Source organism: Megascapheus bottae, chromosome 3 (assembly GCF_031878675.1).
Source record: "Megascapheus bottae isolate mThoBot1 chromosome 3, mThoBot2.hap1, whole genome shotgun sequence".
Lineage (NCBI taxonomy): Eukaryota > Metazoa > Chordata > Mammalia > Rodentia > Geomyidae > Megascapheus > Megascapheus bottae.
In genome coordinates, this window is record NC_143511.1 from 557,785 (window position 1) to 576,702 (window position 18,918).

Here is an 18,918-nt window from a genome sequence, read left to right on the forward strand (position 1 = left end):
CTTGCCAGGGCTGTTTTTACACTGAATTGGCTCTAAACCAATATCAGACTCTTGAGTAGCTAGTGTTACTGGCTTGAGCCACCACCACCCAGCTGTGGAAAGCAAATTTTTATATGATTTCTTTTGGTTTATGAATATTGAAAATACCTCAGAGATCGTCAGTCATATTTCTACTTTATAACTTCCTTGATACCTTGGGCCTTAGCTGAGCTAGGCAAGTTGGAGGATTCAGTCATTTTCGTTATAACCTTTTAAGGTAGAATCATCCCAAATACAAAGGCCATGTATGACATTTCAAAAAGACAGGAAGGCCCAAAAGGAAAGGAAATTCTCCTATAGACTATATGTGTGTGTGTGTGTGTGTGTGTGTGTGTGTGTGTGTGTGTATGTATGTGTGCGCGCACGCACGTGGGCATGCGCGCGCAGGTACTGAGGCTTGATTCAAGCCCTCGACACTTCCCAGAACTTCTTTTGCTAAAGGCTAGTGCTCTGCTACTTGAGCCACAACTCCATGTCTGGATTTTTTGGTAGTTTAGTGGCTTTTTTGGTAGTTTAGTTCAGTTTCTAAGATGACAAGAAATCTGGAGTAACCTGGTAGTGACAGTTGTATAAGACATTATATAATTAGTACCACATAACTGTATACTGATTTTTTGTGTGTGTGGTATTAAGGTTTGTACTCAGGGCCTTGTGCTTCCTAGACAGGTACTTTACCACGTTAAGCACACCTGACCCCCTTTTTCAACCTTCTTTTTTTTTTGCCAGTCCTGGGCCTTAAACTCAGAGCCTGATCACTGTCTTGGACTTTCTCAAGGCTAGAATTCTACCACATGAACCACAGTGCCACTTCTGGCTTTTTCTATATATGTGGTACAGAGGAATCAAACCCAGGTCTTTTTGCATGCTAGGCAAGCACTCTACCACTAGGCTAAACTCCCGGCCCCATCAATCCTTTTTTTTTTTTTCCCCAGTACTAGGGCTTGAACTCCGGGCCTGTGTGCTGTTCCTAAGCTTCTTTTGCTCCAGGCTAGTACTCTACAACTCCAGCCTTGGTAATTTATTGGAGATAAGAGTCTCATGCACTTTCCTGCCCAGACTGGCTTCGAATCATGATCTCAGTTCTCAGCTGCCTGAGTAGCTAGGATAGATATGAGCCACTAACACTCAGTTTTTTCAACCATTTTTTATTCTCTTCGAATAAAATAATACAAAGGGGTCTATTTTTGTGTGCAGTGTATTTTCATCAGTGCTACTACTTCTTTTGTTCTAGTTATTTTTCAGAGGGAATTGCAAACTTTTTCACCTAGTCAGACTGGGATACCATCCTGCTTTTATGCTTCAGGCATAACTGACTTCAGGGTTGTGCCCATATTCTCAGCTTATTGCTTCAAAAGAGATATCACTAATTTTTTTGCCAAGGATGGAACCATGATCCTCCAGATCACTTCAAAAGTAGTTATGAAAAGCATGAGTCAATCTACAATTTTTAGAAATTCCTAACTCTTAGTTAAGGAGCTATGAATTACTCTTTCCTCTGTCTATTGTCTGTTGCTAATTGATGAAGCAAAGAAATTAATTTCTTTCTTAAAATTGTAAGTCCAAGACTAAGGAATCGTATCTGATGAGGGTTGTTTTGTCCTCAAAATATGATCAACGTCATCCCACGTAGTTCTTATCATGGGATCCTACCCTCATCTAACCCAGCTTCCTCCCAAAGCATAGGGGGAGACACAGTTGAAACACAGCATATTGTTTCAGCAGGACTGTCAGTGATTATTCTAACACTCTCTCGTGAGTGGACACCAGGCCCAGAGCATAGATGCATGGCTCAGAGAATTCTCATGGCAATCTAGCCTCACCCTTCTTCTCCCCAACTCTGGGCAGGCATAGGGAACATAGGCCTACCTTTCATCTTTTTGCCTGCTTCAGTTTCTTCTCTCTACTTTGTCTATCTTTGCAGTAGAAAACCCTGATTCTTAAACTATATTTAGAGTTCGTCAGTTTAATGCTCATTCTTTTTTCTTAAAAAAATGCTTTTTTGCCCTCTACTTTCTACCTCCCATTACCCTCTTGCAGCAAGATGATCCCTTGTCTTCAATGTCACATAGCTATTTGTGTGAATTTGAGGAAGTCCAATTGTCACAATGGACATTTATACTCATTACGCACTAACATTTGTCAGGTTCAGGGCTTCACCTGGGGCTTACACAGTGAATGAGACTTGGTTATGGCCTTCAGCTTCAGCTTCATGAAAGAGATGGCCACATAAACAGATGCTTATAAAATAAGCGGTAAGTTCACTTGCAGATAAAGTGCTAGGCATTATGTGAGCACAGAAAAAGTGGAAATGCAGCCAGTCTGGACCTGGCTAGAAAGACCTGGGGGGAACTGAGCTGTGGGGAGTGAGGTGAGATGATCAGAGCTTAGAGGTCATAGAATTTGGACTTCTTTCTAACAACAAGATGGAAAGTCCTTTTTACCTTCCTCAGGGTTAGCTGCTCATGACTGAACCTTCAAATTGCGAAAGTGGTGTGCAGAGGTCCCTAGCCTTCCACACATCTTTCTTTACCCTGCTGTGTTCTTGTGGACACTTGGACCAGAGTTTTCAACCTGTTTCTTTGCACTTCTCCCTATCCCCACATCAGTCTTTCTACTGGCATTCGTATTCCTCCTTTCCACTTCTCTATCCTGGAGATCATACAGACTTGCAGAATATGAAGATCTGAAAGGTAAGTGGTAGAGAGGTTTTTTTTTTCTTTATAGAGCCAGGGCACAAGGGCAAAGTATGACATTGGATTCTATCTAAAGCTGCAAGTGATTACTTCCTCTTCTTTTCTCAGCAGATCTGTCAGTACTTCAGGCCACACTAAAGCCATCTACTAGGAGGTCCTTAAGCAAGTATGATTCCCTGGAGACTCCCCAGGAAGCTTGTGTCTTGTATGGTGCTTCACCATTGAGACACACTTCCATGTTCATGCAATGCTATTGGATGAAATTTTACTCTGTCCAACTCTCTTGACCCTTTCTCACGCTTACTCCCAAGTACTCCACATCTTTTCTTCTTTCCTTTTTTTATGTGCTGCCTTATATTTCCAGCTTCTACATGCACACACAGACACACCACACTATTGGGTTACAACTAGTGAGCCCTGGAGAAGTGAAGAAGCATGAATGGGTAACCCACACATACACACTGAAGATATATGGCTTTACTAGTTGTCAGAGAAACGAGCTGAAGAAATTATAGTTATAGATATGGGTAGGCACAGTTTGAGTTACAGGCAATGTGAAATAAAACTGGCTATCCTTTAAGCTGTTGAACAGAAGAATGTCTCACTATTCTCTCCATCTTTGGAGATCTGGATCCTTCATTTCAGTATTCCATGCTACAGACCTTTACCTCCATAAAGCAAACCATTACATTGGGTTCCAGTTTTCTCCTTTTTTTGTAAAACAGAGCTCTTTAATTGCTCTTTCATAAAACACTTACGCTATTCCCACCATGCCTTAGTCTGTTTTATACTATATCTGTAACAAATTACCTGAGACTAATGTCTTTATACTTACTTGGTTTTCAGTTCTGGAGGTAGTTAACTGGATTGGCAGTACGATTTTCTGTATACCATCATCTAATTAGTACATAACAACTATAAGATCAGAAATCCTTGTTTTGCTTAAGGAACTCAGTACCTGGATCAAAGCATTGATTTTATAAACATTTGTAACTGTTTTAGAACATTAAAAATGATTTGGAAATCTTCTCTTTGTTTTTGTATTCCTAAGGTTGAGCTCATAATCACTAGTTGCTGAATTAATGCTCTCCACTATAACTTAAATGGAAATATTCAGAGAAATAGTTGGTTAAATAGGAAGTCACATGTAGTTAAGGCAAACTTCTGACAAGTGCCACCTTGTGGCCAAAGAATAGTTTCTGGATCCCTAAGCAAAGAATAGATTAACTGTGCCACTTGTTTATTTGCTTGCTTGCTTTTGTTTTTGTTTTGTTTTGCCAGCACTGGGGCTTGAATTCTGGGCCTAGGCAGTGAGCCTCTTTTTGTTCAAGGATAGAGGTCTTTCACTTTGAGCCACAATGCCGCTTCCTGTTTTCTGGTGGTTATTTGGAGCTAAGAGTCTCTTGGAATTGACTGCCCAGGCTGGCTTTGAACTGGCTTTGATCCTAGATCTTGGCCTGCTGAGTAGCTAGAATTTCAGGACATTGGCACCAGACCTTTTTTTTTTTTTAATATCATCCATTAAATCCTGGGCTCTGTCTCTGAACCCTTTTGCTCAAGGCTAGTACTCTACCACTTTGAGCCACATCTCCACATTTTTGTTTTGTTTTGTTTAATATTTATATCATCTTTAAGTACATATATCATCTTTAAGTGGTACAAAGGAGTTGCCATACAACAAAGTAGTTTATATATACAGTGCATCTTGATCAAAGTTCCCCCTTTCAATATTCTCACCCACTACGCCCAGCCTCATCCCTTCCCCACTCTTATTTTTTCTTCTTTTCTTTTTTTTTGTCAGCCATGGGACTTGAACTCTGGGCCTGGGTGTTGTCCCTGAGATCTTCACCTCAAGGCTACTCTTGAGCTATATCACCACTTCCAGTTTTCTTAATTTTTAAAGATTGAATTTAATTTTTTGCCACTTAATAAAGCAGTTTGTGTATTCAGTGCATCTTAATCTGTGAGTATATTGTAGCTGAGATGGTCCAGAGTATAATCCAGCACTTGGGAGGCATAAACAAGTGTTTCATGAGTTCCAGCCTAGTCTGGGCTAAGTAGTGAGAAATTGTCTCAAGAAAACAAGCAGGAGATGGCAAAGGACATAGCTAGCAAACTAACTAGAAAGCCTACAGAGTGGGAGAAGATCTTCATTAACCATACAACAGACAAAGGCCTCATATCTAAAATATATCAGCAGCTCAAAAAAAATTGAATCACTCCAAAACTAATCTCCAAAGAAACAACCATCCTATTAAAAGATAGGCCAAAGACTCAAAGAGAGTCTTCTCTGAAGAAAAAATAAGAATGGCCTATAGACACATGAAGAATTGCTCGACATCTCTGGCCATAAAAGAAAAATCTAAACAACTCTTAAGATTCCACCTCACTCCAGTGAGAATGGCCATGATCAAGAAATCTAATAACAACAGATGCTGGAGGGGATGTGGCCAGGAGGGATCACTACTGCATTGTTGGTAGGAGTGCAAACTCGTTCAACCACTATGGAAAGCAGTATGGTGGTTCCTCAAAAGACTAAACATAGAGCTCCCCTATGACCCAGCAATTCCACTACTTGGCTTTTACCCAATCTTCCAGAAACAAGGATATATTGAATCCACTAGCACAACGATGTTCATTGTAGTACTATAGCAAAGATATAGAACCAACCCACATGCCCCTCAGTTGATGAGTGGATCAACAAGATGTGGTATTTATACACAATGGAATTCTATGCTGCTGTCAGAAAGAATGACATCGCCCCATTTGTAAGGAAATGGAAAGTCTTAGAAAAAATCATATTAAGTGAAGTAAGCCAGACTCAAAGGAACTTAGGCTCAATGGTTTCCCTCATTTGTCATAATCAGTAGAAACCTTGGGCTCTCCTAGCAGAGATTTAGAATAGAGCAAGACCTAGATACATAAGGCTATATAGTATGACCCTAAATGAAAGGACCTCAAGATATAGAAACAAAAACCATTCTAATGAGTGATATTGTCCTTAATGTACTATGTTATCTCTCATCTCTTTTGCTGTTCCTTGGTTATCTCATATTGTTACAATATTTCACCTTAGGCCGGGAGTTTGGCCTAGTGGTTAAAGTGCTTGCCTAGCATGCACGAAGACCAGGGTTCGATTCCTTGGTACCACATATATAGAAAAAGCCGGAAGTGGTGCTGAGGCTCAAGTGGTAGAGTTCTAGCCTTGAGATAGTCCAAGGACAGTGCTCAGGCCCTGAGCTCAAGCCCAAGACTGGCAAAAAAAAAAATTTCACCTTGTTATCTGATATATTGTATATATGCGTATTTGGTTATTTGAAATTGGATAGGGAAGGGGGGAAAACAGATGAGGGGTGGGTGTAGGGGAAGCAAAATGGGGACCAAGACATGAGAAAGGGTATTAATGTTGTGAAGTAATGCACCTTCTATCTGGTGAATATAATGTAACCCTACTATTAATTACAATAAAAATATATGAAAAAAAGAAAACAAGCAAGAGGGTATCATAAAGATTTTTCTATTTTAAATTTAGATACTTTTCAGATAGCCTTTTGTGCTTTTGATCCTGTGCTTTTGCTCAGGCTACTCTTGCATCTTGAGTCTTCTACCTCTACCTCCTGATTGGATTATAGGCACATATCTCTATCCACTCTAAAATGTGTTCTTTATAGTGTTTTATTCAGTGATTTTGGTAATTATATAGTTCAGCTAATATTGCCATCTAATTTTAGAGCTTTTTCTTCACTCCCCCCAAATCTTGATGTTATTTGCATCCCCTTCCTTCTCACTCCAGATCCAGGAAAGCACTACGGCTTGCCAAAGTTTGACCTATCCCCTCCCAGTCTGGCTAGTAATCTGATTTGGATTTACCTTTTCTAAGCCTTTAGTATAGCATTGTAAGCTGTACTATGTGCAGTTATTGAAGATGCTATCTTTAATCTTTTTTTCCTTCATTCCTATTTTAAAATATGTTCTGTAATACCAAAGTAATAACTTAACATTGTAAAATACATAATAGCACAAAGATTGGTAAAGAAGAAAACACAGATTACCCATAATCAAATGAACTACCCATAATCTAGATGAACTATTGTTAACAAATTTAAGTGAATCATTTTATAGCTTGGGTTTGGGATTTTATTTTTTTATTATTTTATTATTTTTATTTTTTGCCAGTTCTGGGGCTTGAAGACAAGACCTCACACTTACATAGCTTGCTTGGTTTTGGTTGATTCTCTACCACTTGAGCCACAGCTCTACTTTACTTTCTGCTTGTTGACTGGAGATTGAATTTCTCAAACTTTCTTGGCTTCAAATCTTGGTTCTCCAGATCTCATCCTCCCTGAACCTCTAAAAGCAAGAGCCATCAATACCCAACATAGACACTTTCTAAGAATCTGCTTAATATGTTTAATAAATTTTACAATTTCCCCAGATTTGTTCCATTATGAATTTATCACTGAACAATGTTTCCTGCTTCTTCTATTGTAAATAACAGAAATGACTTTTGAATATCTCTGGAGATATAGTTCAACACATATCCTTTTCGTTTATTACACAGCTATACTGTCCTCTCTCAACCAAGTATGGATGCCTTATTTTTGTTACAATAATCCATGTGAGATTTACTTTTATTATGAGGAGAGTGAATGTTTCACTTTAACTTACACCCTTGGAAGCTACTACTGTTGAACTAATGTATTTTTCCTTGCAGTGCTATCATTTTTTTTGCTTCCCTTGTTGATGCTTTTTTGACAAACACATACATGGGATTATTAAGGATTGTAATATCTTCCTGGCAAACTGATCACTTTATCATTTTATAAAGCCTCTCTTTATCCTTTGTTCTGAAGTCTGCTGTGTATGAAATTAATTATTTAAAAAGTTAATGTTAATATAAGACTCTAGGCATTCACACACAGTGAGATCAAAAGAAGCACTCTTAGAAGAAGAACACAAAGGCAACACAGATGTACCTCTGATCATATAGAATAATATTTACCAAAATGAACTCCAAGAAGTGGAAACAAAAGTTTTTCTTCATTACTGTCTTTGTTTTCTTTTCACTTTGTCTTGTTTGTGGTTTATCTGTCTTTGGGAGGGTAATGGGGAGGCATAGAAATGGAGGGACAAAAGGTGAATGAATGGAGCAGTGATACTCACTAGACACTATGTTGAAAATGAACTCTACAACTTATAGTGGGGACAGGAGGGGAAAACTAGGAGATAATGAGGGAAGGGATGACATTGTCCAAAAAGAAATATGCTCTTTATATAAGTTCTAAAACTGTAACCCAGCCAGGAATGTGCCGCAGTGGTACAGTACTAGCATGCATAAAGTCCTAGGTTTGATTCCTTGGTACCACATACACAGAAGCTAGAAGTGGTGCTGTGGTCAAACAGGAGAGCACAAGCCTTGAGAAAGCTCAAGGGCAGAACCCAGGCCCTGAGTTCAAGGCTCATGACTGGCAAAAATAAAAATAAAACTATAAACTTTGTACATCACCTCTGTTATAACACTTTAAAAAAATGTTTAAGTTAATGTTAGAGCCAGGCTCACACCTGTAATCCTATCCTAGTTTCTCTCCCCACCCTTCATACCCTCCCTCCCTCCCTCCCTCCCTCCCTCCCCCCTCCCTCCCTCCCTCCCTCCCCCCTCCCTCCCTCCCTCCCTCCCTCCCTCTCTCTCTCTCTCTCTCTCTCTCTCTCTCTCTCTCTCTCTCTCTCTCTCTCTCTCTCTCTCTCTCTCTCTCTCTTCCCTCTCTCTGTATCCCTCTGTCTCTCTGTCTCCTTCCTTTCCTCTTTCTCTCTGATACCACTCCTGGGACTTGAACTCAAGGCTAGGATTACAGGCATAAGCCACTACTGTCTAGCCAAATCAGTATATTTAATTGATATCTCCAGACCACTGACATTTAATTATTGATATACGTGAACTATCTGGCATATATATTTATTATTTTTTTTGGTCTGTTGTAGGCCTTGAATTCTGGGCCTGGGCACTTTCCCTGAGCTCTTCAGCTCAAGGCTACCACCATATCCCTACCCCTGGGCCTAGGTATTGTCCCTGAGCTCCTCAGCTCAGGCTATCACCTTCCACTGGAGACACAGCTCCACTTCCCATTTTCTAGTGGTTAAGTGGAGATAAGAATCTCACGTTATTTAGTGCCCAGGCTGGCTTTGCACCATGATCCTCAGATCTCAGCCTCCTGAGTAAGTAGGATTACAGGTGTGAGCCACTGCGCCCAGCCTATGTGAGTACATTTCTTATTGGACATTGTTACCCCTCCCACTTTCCTTGTCCCCCAATTTACCCCCAAAGTGCAACATTCGTTTCCAACATACTGTCTTATAAGTATTGTCTCACCATGTTGTTCCCATTCCCTTCCCTAATTCAAATAGACATATACATAGTACACCAGGTACCACAATCAGATATAGTGACAACAGGGGATAAACCATAGGGAAGGAAAAAAAATAATGAAAAAAGAAGTAACTTCACATAGTGCATTAAACATAACAACCACCAAGAAAAACTTCTTCTTGTTTGCATTGGATTTTATGAGTGCATTTTCCCCCCGCTTCTTATTTTCCCTCTCCCCTTGACCATACCAGCAACAACCGTTCATTAGATCCCATAACTATGCATGGCACCTACCCCAACTGAATCCTCACTGATTTTCAAGTTTCTTGGTGTTTATTTTGTTGAACTATAAAAATACAGAATTCTTCACAAATTTGTGCATCATCATTGCATAAGTTCCATATTCAGTACCTGTATTGCCAAAGTAAGCACTGTAATGATTCTTTGGCCATTCTCTTAATCCTTTATGTGGGGATTAAATTCAATACCATCTGTAGAACACAGCTTGTGTATACCTGGCACTAAGTAAATGATTTCAAGATGTTCATTGTTTTGTTGTTCTGAACATTGTGAGTTTTTGTCTCCTGAGTGAAGAATATATTTCCAAGGTATAGATGTAATGGAATTTTTATTCAGATGGAACTTGTTCAAAATGTTAGACCAAAATACATCAAATTCATTGAATTAGTATTAAATAATAGCATACATTTAAGAATTACATAGAAAAATGTTTTTACAATAACTTATTTTTAATTGATGAAAGTATTGTTTATGATGTTGCAACATAATATTTTGAAAATTGTATACAATATAGAATGGTTAAATCAGTCTAGGAGTTTGTTTATGCATTAATTTACATACTTTATGTGATGGTCATACTTAAATTGATTTTCATATATATGCACATAATTTTATTACATTTTCTCTCATGTATATAATGTATTTCAATCAATCTTATACCTTCTGTCACTTCTTCCTCTCTTCCCTGTTCCTAAAACAATGTCAGTAAATTTCATTGTTCTATTTTTATACATGCAAACCATCCTACGTTGGTTGTATTTATCGTCCTTTAACCTCTTCGTTAACCTAATTCCCTTCTGCTACTACCTACCTCCCCAAACAGAGCCAGCTTCTTTTTCTTCAACATTCCAACTCCCTATTGATTAACAGCCTTCACTGAGATTTTTATGCTGTTTTCTTATATTTGCCATGTATTCCAAAATTATTTACTTATCCTTTCTTTTCCCCTCTTTTCTTCTCCCTGCTCTTCTAAGTAGTTGATTAGATTCATGTTCTACATTTATCTAATTATGAAACATGATTATTTTTTTTCATTTTGGAGCCAGTTCTAGGGCTTGAACTCAGGACCTGGGTGCTATCTCTGAGCTCTTTTGTTCACAGCTAGTACTCTACCACTTGAGCCACAGCTCCATTTCTTGCTTCTTTGGTGGTTAATTGGAGATAAGAGTCTCAGACTTTCCTGCCTGAGCTGATTTTGAACCATGATCCTCAGATCTCAGCCTCTTGAGCAGCTAGGATTATAAACATGAGCCACTAGTACTTGGCAAAACATAACTAATTTTTTAAACTTAGCCTAGAAAAAAAAACAAAAATTAATATGATATAAATTATCAAGTGTCCCTTTCACAAGTTTCAGGTGATTATGTGTTATTTCCCATTGTGTTTTATCTGAGTTTAATCTTTAATTATTGCCTTTTCTTATATTGACTTTTTAGGAGACATAGAATAAAATTACAGCACAATGTCTCTCTTGGTATATTCCAGTCCAGCTACAGAACATGAGACACCAGAGTTCCAGATATGTTCGGTATGTATTTAAAATCCTATGATATTATACACCAGAAACTTTACCTTCAACTGTCATAAAAAAGCAAACTACTGAACATGCATTGACATACTGGGGAACTGGTAACTTGAAGAGATGGGTAAGGTTGGGGGAAATGGGAGAGAACAATGAAAAGGTGATATTGATCAAGATATAATATACTCATAAGCTGATATACTGAATTAAAATCTTTTTGTGCAACTGCTTAAGCAGAAAAATAAGTGGATAGGAATGGTGGGGGGATCTGGGGAAAAGCAAGGGAAGGGGTGACATTGTTTAAAAAGAAATGTGCTCATTACCTGATCTATGTAACTGTAAACATCCCCTCCTGTACATTATCTTTATAGTAACAATTTTTATAAAGAAGAAAAAATAGAATTTCATTTTGGTGATTTTTAACATCTTTTTTTTTTGCCAGTCCTGGGCTTGAGCTCAGGGCCTGAGCACTGTCCTTGGACTTTCTCAAGGCTAGAGCTCTACCACTTGAGCCTCAGCACCACTTCTGGCTTTTTTCTATGTATGTGGTACCGAGGAATCGAACCCGGGTCTTCATGCATGCTAGGCAAGCACTTTAACCACTAGGCCAAACTCCCGGCCCCTTAACATCTTTTTGTTCCAGCAAAATTTAGTTCTTTCTAGGGTGGGTAGCTAGTATACTAATTTGCTTTCCTGGTGATGGTAATCAGTATTAAATACCCAGTTGTGAACTTCAGGTCACTTTCTGTTTTGCATCAGAACTCAACAGGTGTGAAAGGAAATTGTACCGCAATGTTAGTCCTGGAAATCATCCCAGGACCCTTGAGCATGTTACCTACGTGTTCTACAACTGACTTGTATCTCCAGCCAAATGGTCTGAATTTTGGTTCTAAATTGACACTGAAGTCTTTTAGGCTTAAGTCCCCAAGAAGCCTTTAGGAATGAAAACATTATAGACAGGATACTTTAGAAAATAGGATTTTATTCCTTGTCTATTAACATCTTACATACATAAGGAAGCACACTGAAGAATCACTTATCTTTTTTTTCTTCTGCCAACTATTTCCAAACACTGCACAAATGAAACCACTGGTTTTGGTAATATTTTCTAGTGAATCACAACATTACAGCCTCTTTTGTGCTGCATTTTCAAACAATTTGAGCTCTTCAGACACCCAGATAATTGCTTTAAAATCAAAACATTCTGGCTTTCTTTCTTCCTTGATATACATATATATTCTTACTCAAAAGAAGCACTGTTACACTTATTTGTCTTTCATGATGGATACTCTAAATTGCCAAAGAGATGTTGTAGTCTAACACTATCTGGCTTATTTATAGCAAAGGACTTAAGTGGAATATACAAATAATGCAGTCTGAGATTGAACTTTCTGTTCTCTTTTCCACATACCACCATTGTCTTGGTTTATTACAGCAAAGATATCTTCCAAAGACAGATGTTTCTATTGTTACTTAATGTCTTATTTTGTTTCGGGGTTTGGGATTTGACATATTATTATGTTTTCATGACTTTCCCTCTTTTTTTTTTACCTCACAGCTACCCAAATTACATATATCAGTTGAGAATTTTAATAAGGAAAGAAAGAAATCAAATCTCCTAAAAACTCAGAGCATTTTACTTAAGGATGCACAAAAACTACTTCATAAAAACCTAAATGCCATGTCACCTGTCAGTAGAACTGGGGTGAGAAAAGCAAGTTCAAAGCCTGTTTTCAAATGTACTGTGTTCACGGGTGAAGAGCCTCAAAAAGAAGAGATACCAGTGATGTCTCTGGTTGAAACGCTCTACCAGAGCCTGATGATGGATTCCATCACTCCATTGGAGCAGCTCTCCAGGTCCTGGAAGAGACTGATCCAAAGCGGAATCAATCCTCCTGTACACACTTTTCCTTTTGAAGTTATCATTGAGGACCCTAGTGCTGAGGCATGGGGTTCCATTGGGTTAGAGTGGGATAAGACTGAGAGCATGAGAATGTACTACAAGCTGAGCATGCCTACTCACTCCCCAAAACAAAACCTGGAAAATAAAATTTCCAAATACTTCTTAGTAGATCCAGGTAATTTAAACCAGTGGTGCTACATAGGAGAAAGTGGAGAGAATTAATTTTACAAATTGAAGTAGTTTTTCAGTTCAGAAATGATCAACTATTGAGAGGGGGGGGAAACAGGGACAAAAACATGAGAAGAGGTATCAATGTGTGAGAAGTAATGCACCTACTACCTGATGAATGTTACTGTAACTCCTTTATACATTATTCTGACAATAAAACTAAAAAAGAAAAAGAAAAAAAAGAAATGATCAACCATTGCCCAAGAGAAATGAATAATGCTTGTTCTGAGGTTTGTGGCCATAGCTCTTTCTGCCTCCAGTGGTAATGAAATGTAGAAGAGAGAATTTTTTTGTTATAAGGTCAAGTCCCAGATTCATTCCTGAAAAAGTATATAATTTTAATAAACCAGTTAAATTATTCTTTATAAAATACTGACTTATATCCATACTCTATAGCTACCCATACGTACTTATTTCTCTTTTTTGTAATCAGAATATTTAGAAGATATTCATATACTTTAATAATAGCTTAAATTCTGATATCCAGATTTAAGCTTATGAATATATGACTTTAAACAGTTAAAGCTACTCATTGTAATGTGCTATACTACCAACCTTGAATTACAATTACTTTGTAATTTGGAGCAAATGGTTTAAAGTAAGCCTATAATATATCTACAGAACACCTTCCTATGTTATTCATGAAAAATTACTTCTCAATATGTGTATCTCTTCAACTGTTTTTGCTACCCAACTCTGAAAAAGTCACTACCAAGGGCTTTCCAAAGGGAAAAGGAATGTAACTATCACTGGCCAGCATAATACATAAATGTGTGTATGCATATTTATATGTGAACACATATTTAAAAAGATGGCACAGAAGAGATGCAACTCTAAAAGTGCACGCCATTAGAAGCAGCATATGATAAAACTCTTCACTAGAATGGTATCATTTCTGTATCACTGTGAAAAAAGACTAAATTATGTATTATTCCACTCTTCAAATAATAGTTGGAATAAGATGCAAAGGCATCAAAATGAGTTCACTTAATGCACATAACTAGACAAACATTTCTCTACGAATTAACTTCTCTTTTTCAAATTACTAGCCAAAATGCAAAGTTTTAGTTCCACAGATTAATGATGAAAAGTCATACAGAAAAGTCAACATACATAACTTGCATTTCAGTTTGAGCTTGTTAGTGTAAACAGCTGAATCAATTGAAACATGTGGTTTAACAGATTTATAGGGGAACTTTTTTTAAAGTAGCTTTTACAGGTATTAAAACTTTATCTTGGCCGGGAGTTTGGCCTAGTGGTAAAGTGCTTGCCTAGCATGCACAAAGACCTGGGTTCGATTCCTCGGTACCACATACATAGAAAAAGCCGGAAGTGGTGCTGAGGCTCAAGTGGTAGAGCTCTAGCCTTGAGAAAGTCCAAGGACAGTGCTCAGGCCCTGAGCTCAAGCCCAGGACTGGCGCACGCGCACACACACACACACACACACACACACACACACAAAACCTTCATTTTGCACACTGAAGTCATCACATATACAGAGTAAGGTTAGAGCTTTTATATTTGTATTTACTCTTCATTTAACTTTAAAACACTACTGTTGTTGAATATCACAATAAAAAACAATAGTAAATAGTGGGCTTGTGATTATAGCCCTTCACTCATTCACTGTTGCATTTAAAATGCCATTTACTAGCCCTGCTACGAGGTTTGACATAGAATACAACCCCTGGGGAGATGTTCATTATTCTCATAAGCGTCTCCATTATAATGGTGCCGTCTGTCTGGATTTGGATCCAAGTCCACCAGTTCTACCTAATCCATCAGTCTTTTCTACTTCCTTCCTCTCAGGAAAGAGTTTTTCCAGCAAAGAGAGTTTATCAGGAGAGAAGTTGTTTTCAGGAAAATTTACCTTAACCTCAATCATTAGGCACTCCTTCCTTTTCCTATAGTCATCGATAAATTGGCATGCCTTCATTTAGCACACTGCACACAGTTGATATCTCCATGACCTGGATGAGAAGTGATGACTGTTTTCAAGAGTGGAGATTTGTTTTGAAAGCCACACAATGCTTCAACCAGTTGTATATCTATGCACACGCACATGAAAATAGCCTAATCCTTCTGATTTAATGCAATGATATCTCCAGACTCCAATCCTGGTTCTTAGACTCCTTCACTTTGGAATGTTACCTTCTGGCCATCTTTCATGCCTTTGACAATATGAACTTCCAGAATCTTCTCTCCAACTATCTTCCTTCCATTGCAGGTTTTACATCTATCTTTAGGACTAATCTTTCCCCCATGGTCTGGCACTCCATACATACAGACTGAATTTGCTGAACCATTCCAGGTCCTATCGGATGAATTCGTATTTGAATTCTAGTGCCTCAGCAATTGGACCAGCACTCCACTGCCCCCCCCCCACTTTTAACCACCAAGACCTTCACAGTTGTTACATTCTTTTGCAGAGCCAGTTTTCTTGTTACATCATTATGTAAATGGTCTAAAGTTACTAAGAGCTGGTGCAGAACATTTTTACTTCTCTTTTCTCTCTGCATCCTTCTTCCCCCTCCAAAACACATATCAAAGATGTCCATGGGGGAGCCAAAACCACCACCTGCTCCATCTTCCTTGCCTGTTCTCCTCCTTTGTCATATAATTCTCTTTTTGTCATCCTCATAAACTTGAGGAATCCATTTATACTATTCTCCTTCATTTGGATTTTTATTAGGGTGGTTACTTTGAGGCTAATTTCCTGTAAGCCTTTTTCAGTTCTTCCAGGGTGGCATTGGGTTTAACTCCCAGAACATCATGATAAGTGGTTTCTAACTGGTGAGTGGGCTGGAGTTGGTGCAAGAGTAAGAAGGAGCATGCAGTATGCACAGCTTCTCCACTCTCTCTCCAAGCATTCTGGAAAGTTCCACCAGATACTTATTTCTTTTTCCTTGAGGTTAGTAGGGTATATTCTTTTCTCTGTGTCTTGGCTTTCTTGAGATTTAAGGAGGTATTTATTTACTTTGAGAGATTTTTCCCCCAATAAACCTTATTGCTATGTCTGTTACCAGGGTTTCTAGCACAGGGCACAAACAACAGAAGAAAGCTTTTTATTTCTGACACTTAAACTAGAAAGGTACTCATGAAAGACCTAAATCCACACAGAGAGTGTAAGCCCGTAAAATACATCTCATTGGGATGATTGTTCTCATCCCTGTTGTTTTCAGGGCCCACCATAGCTCTCCATTTTCACCTTCTGCTTGTCTCCTGCTTTAGCCCTGGAGGTTACACTCAAACCCAGTTACCCAGAATTGTCCCCTTTCCTACTTAGGGAAGGATATTAAATGGGATGACAACTATGGGATCTCCCCCTTTTTAATAAACCTTCTGAAACTGCTTTCTTCTAGCAGGAAGGAGGCTCAGATTTATTAAAGGTTTATAGTGTAAACAAAAGTTAAAGCACCATGTGATTCTTTAAAAATGTGATTCTTTTCAGAAAGACAATTCTTTCATCTTAAGGATCTGGAGTGGAAGCATTTTAAGGGTCTTTTGAAGATAAAGCGGATTCCTAGAACTTCATACTTCAATGTAAAGCATGACACTGAGAAAAGATATGTAGAGAGCCAGAACATGCCTCCTCCTTCCCCTCCTCTACTTCATGATACTTTGGTCATTTGTTCTTACATTGGTCAAAAAGAAGAAATTTACTGTCTTTGGAGGAATGTGTAGTTTATTAAAAATGGATGTGAAAGTTTTGCTTTTGAGAGTATTGAATTTAAACAAAAGAAGCATCCAATGTAACATCTAGATTGAATTTATATAGTACTCCTGGAAAGCCTCAAGTTAAAACATTACTATGTAGTAAAAACCTTTGTGTTGATCTCTATGGGACCTGTTTGAATCAGGGCTGAAGCACATACTGAACATAAGAAAAAGGACATATAAAGAACTTGCAAGCAAGAATAATTCTAAAACATTTTCTTTGGTCTATATGTGGTCTTAGGTTCAATTCCTAGTACCTACTTCCCAATTTAAGAGTATAAGAAAATCTGTCATCATAAAAAATATTAACAAGTACAGCGTATTAGCTCCTGAAGATATAGAGATCTATCTGAGAATTTTAATATGTCAATGTATTAAGGAAGGAAGTTGTATCATGAAACAAGAACAAGATTTGGAAGAGAACAAATTAGAAATCTTGGCCATGAAAAATAAAGTAATTAGGGCCCGGGAGTTTGGCCTAGCGGTTAAAGTGCTTGCCTAGCATGCACAAAGACCCGGGTTCGATTCCTCGGTATCCCACATGCACAACCAAGCCGGAAGTGGCAGAGACGAGACTGCAACAAGCGACAGAGAGCGAAAGCAAGCGAGCGGAGCCCAACCTAGTGGTGGCCGGAGCGAGCGGGGCCGGAGCGAGCGGGGCCAGAAAGAGAAGGGGGCCAAAAAAAAAAAAAAAGAAAAATAAAGTAATTAATAACTGGGAGTGGAGACATGGCTCAAGGGGTGGAATACCAGCAGTGAACAAAGAAGATAAGTTCAAGTCTGAGTACCAGTGCAAAATAAATACATAAAATAATAAACATGTTATTCCCATGGCATGAGAAGATTTGAAGAGATGCTTGATGATTTTGAAACCAGCACTGAAAAGCTTTTTATCATAGCACAGTAATGTAAAATTTGTGAATAATCAGGGTCTAATAGGTTCAGAAACATATCCATGTAAGTTGCAGAAAATAGACTGAAAATGAGCTGGTAGTCAAGGAAGTATTAGACCTGAAGATGTATGTTATATAACAGTTTAAGACCAGATATTTGGCTCCGTAATAAAGAGACCATGTAACATACAAGAAACTTAGGGTTTAGTGCTCACCATTGCAAACAATAAATACGTAAATTAAAAAATAAAAAGGCTGCTTGGGTTTTTTTTTGTACAAAGAAATCATGAGGTGAACAATCTCACTGAGCAATTAGCATTGAAAACAATCTACCTTACCCAGTGACTCACACACCAGTAATCATAGCTAGCTACTCAAGACACTGAGATCTGAGGTTCATGATTGGAAACTGGCCTGGGGAGAAAAGTCTTTTAAGTGAACTCATATTCTGATATGAGTTCTCTTGTTACAATATTTCAAACACCTTCTATACCCTGGTTTTCCTTATTTCCTAACTGGTGCTTTTTGGTAAAGAAATCCCTAATTTATGTAGTCTAGTTAGTCATTTTTTGCATTTATGGTTAATGATTTCATGTTGAAAAACATTTCTGTTGGGGCTGGGAATGTGGCCTAGTGATAGGGTGCTTGCCTAGCATGCATGAAGTCCTGGGTTCGATTCCTCCGTACTACATAAACAGAAAAAGCCGTAAGTAGGCTGTGGCTCAAGTGGTAGAGTGCTAGCTTTGAGCAAAAGAAGCTCAGGGACAGTGCCCAGGCACTGAGTCTAGCCCCAGGACTGGCCAAAAAAAAAGTTCTGTCTTTTTTTCTTTACTTATGGTATATTTGATTACATATGTACAGGATGGGGGCAGAGTATAGAACTTGAGGGAAAGGGGATGAAGAAGGGCAGTAGTGGAGCTCACTGGACATGAATGAAAATGAACTGTACAACTTGTGGGTGGAGAGAGAAAGGAAAAAAAAACTGGGAGAGAGAAAGTGAAGACTCTGTACCAAGGGAAAAATGCTCATGGCTCATGTAATTGTAATCCCTTTGTATATCACCTTCATAATAATAATTTTTTTAATGTTTGCCCCAAGAGTTGTTTTATTCTACATATTTAGATCTTCCATGCAATCTAGCTTTTGTTTATGGCAAAGGAAACTAAGATTCATTATTTCTCTCTCTCTCTCTCTCTCTGTCTCTCTCTCTCTCTCTGTCTCTCTCTCTCTCTCTCTGTCTCTCTCTCTCTGTCTCTCTC

General features: G+C 38.4%; 1 protein-coding gene and 1 pseudogene across 1 annotated transcript in view; one reads left to right on the plus strand and one right to left on the minus strand.

Annotated features, from left to right (window-relative positions):
* The window catches only part of LOC150064757 (uncharacterized), a 39,977-nt gene extending 26,623 nt beyond the window's left edge, over nt 1-13,354 (plus strand). Inside the window, exons 2-3 of the mRNA XM_090329046.1 lie at nt 10,833-10,924; nt 12,477-13,354. Of these exons, the coding sequence (XP_090185172.1) occupies nt 10,859-10,924; nt 12,477-13,043 (633 nt within the window). The 5' untranslated portion in view covers nt 10,833-10,858 and the 3' untranslated portion in view covers nt 13,044-13,354. The remainder of the gene's footprint in view (nt 1-10,832; nt 10,925-12,476) is intronic.
* Nucleotides 13,355-14,708: 1,354 nt separating this feature from the next.
* Nucleotides 14,709-18,918, minus strand: part of LOC150064760 (dnaJ homolog subfamily A member 1 pseudogene) — a 34,721-nt pseudogene continuing 30,511 nt past the window's right edge.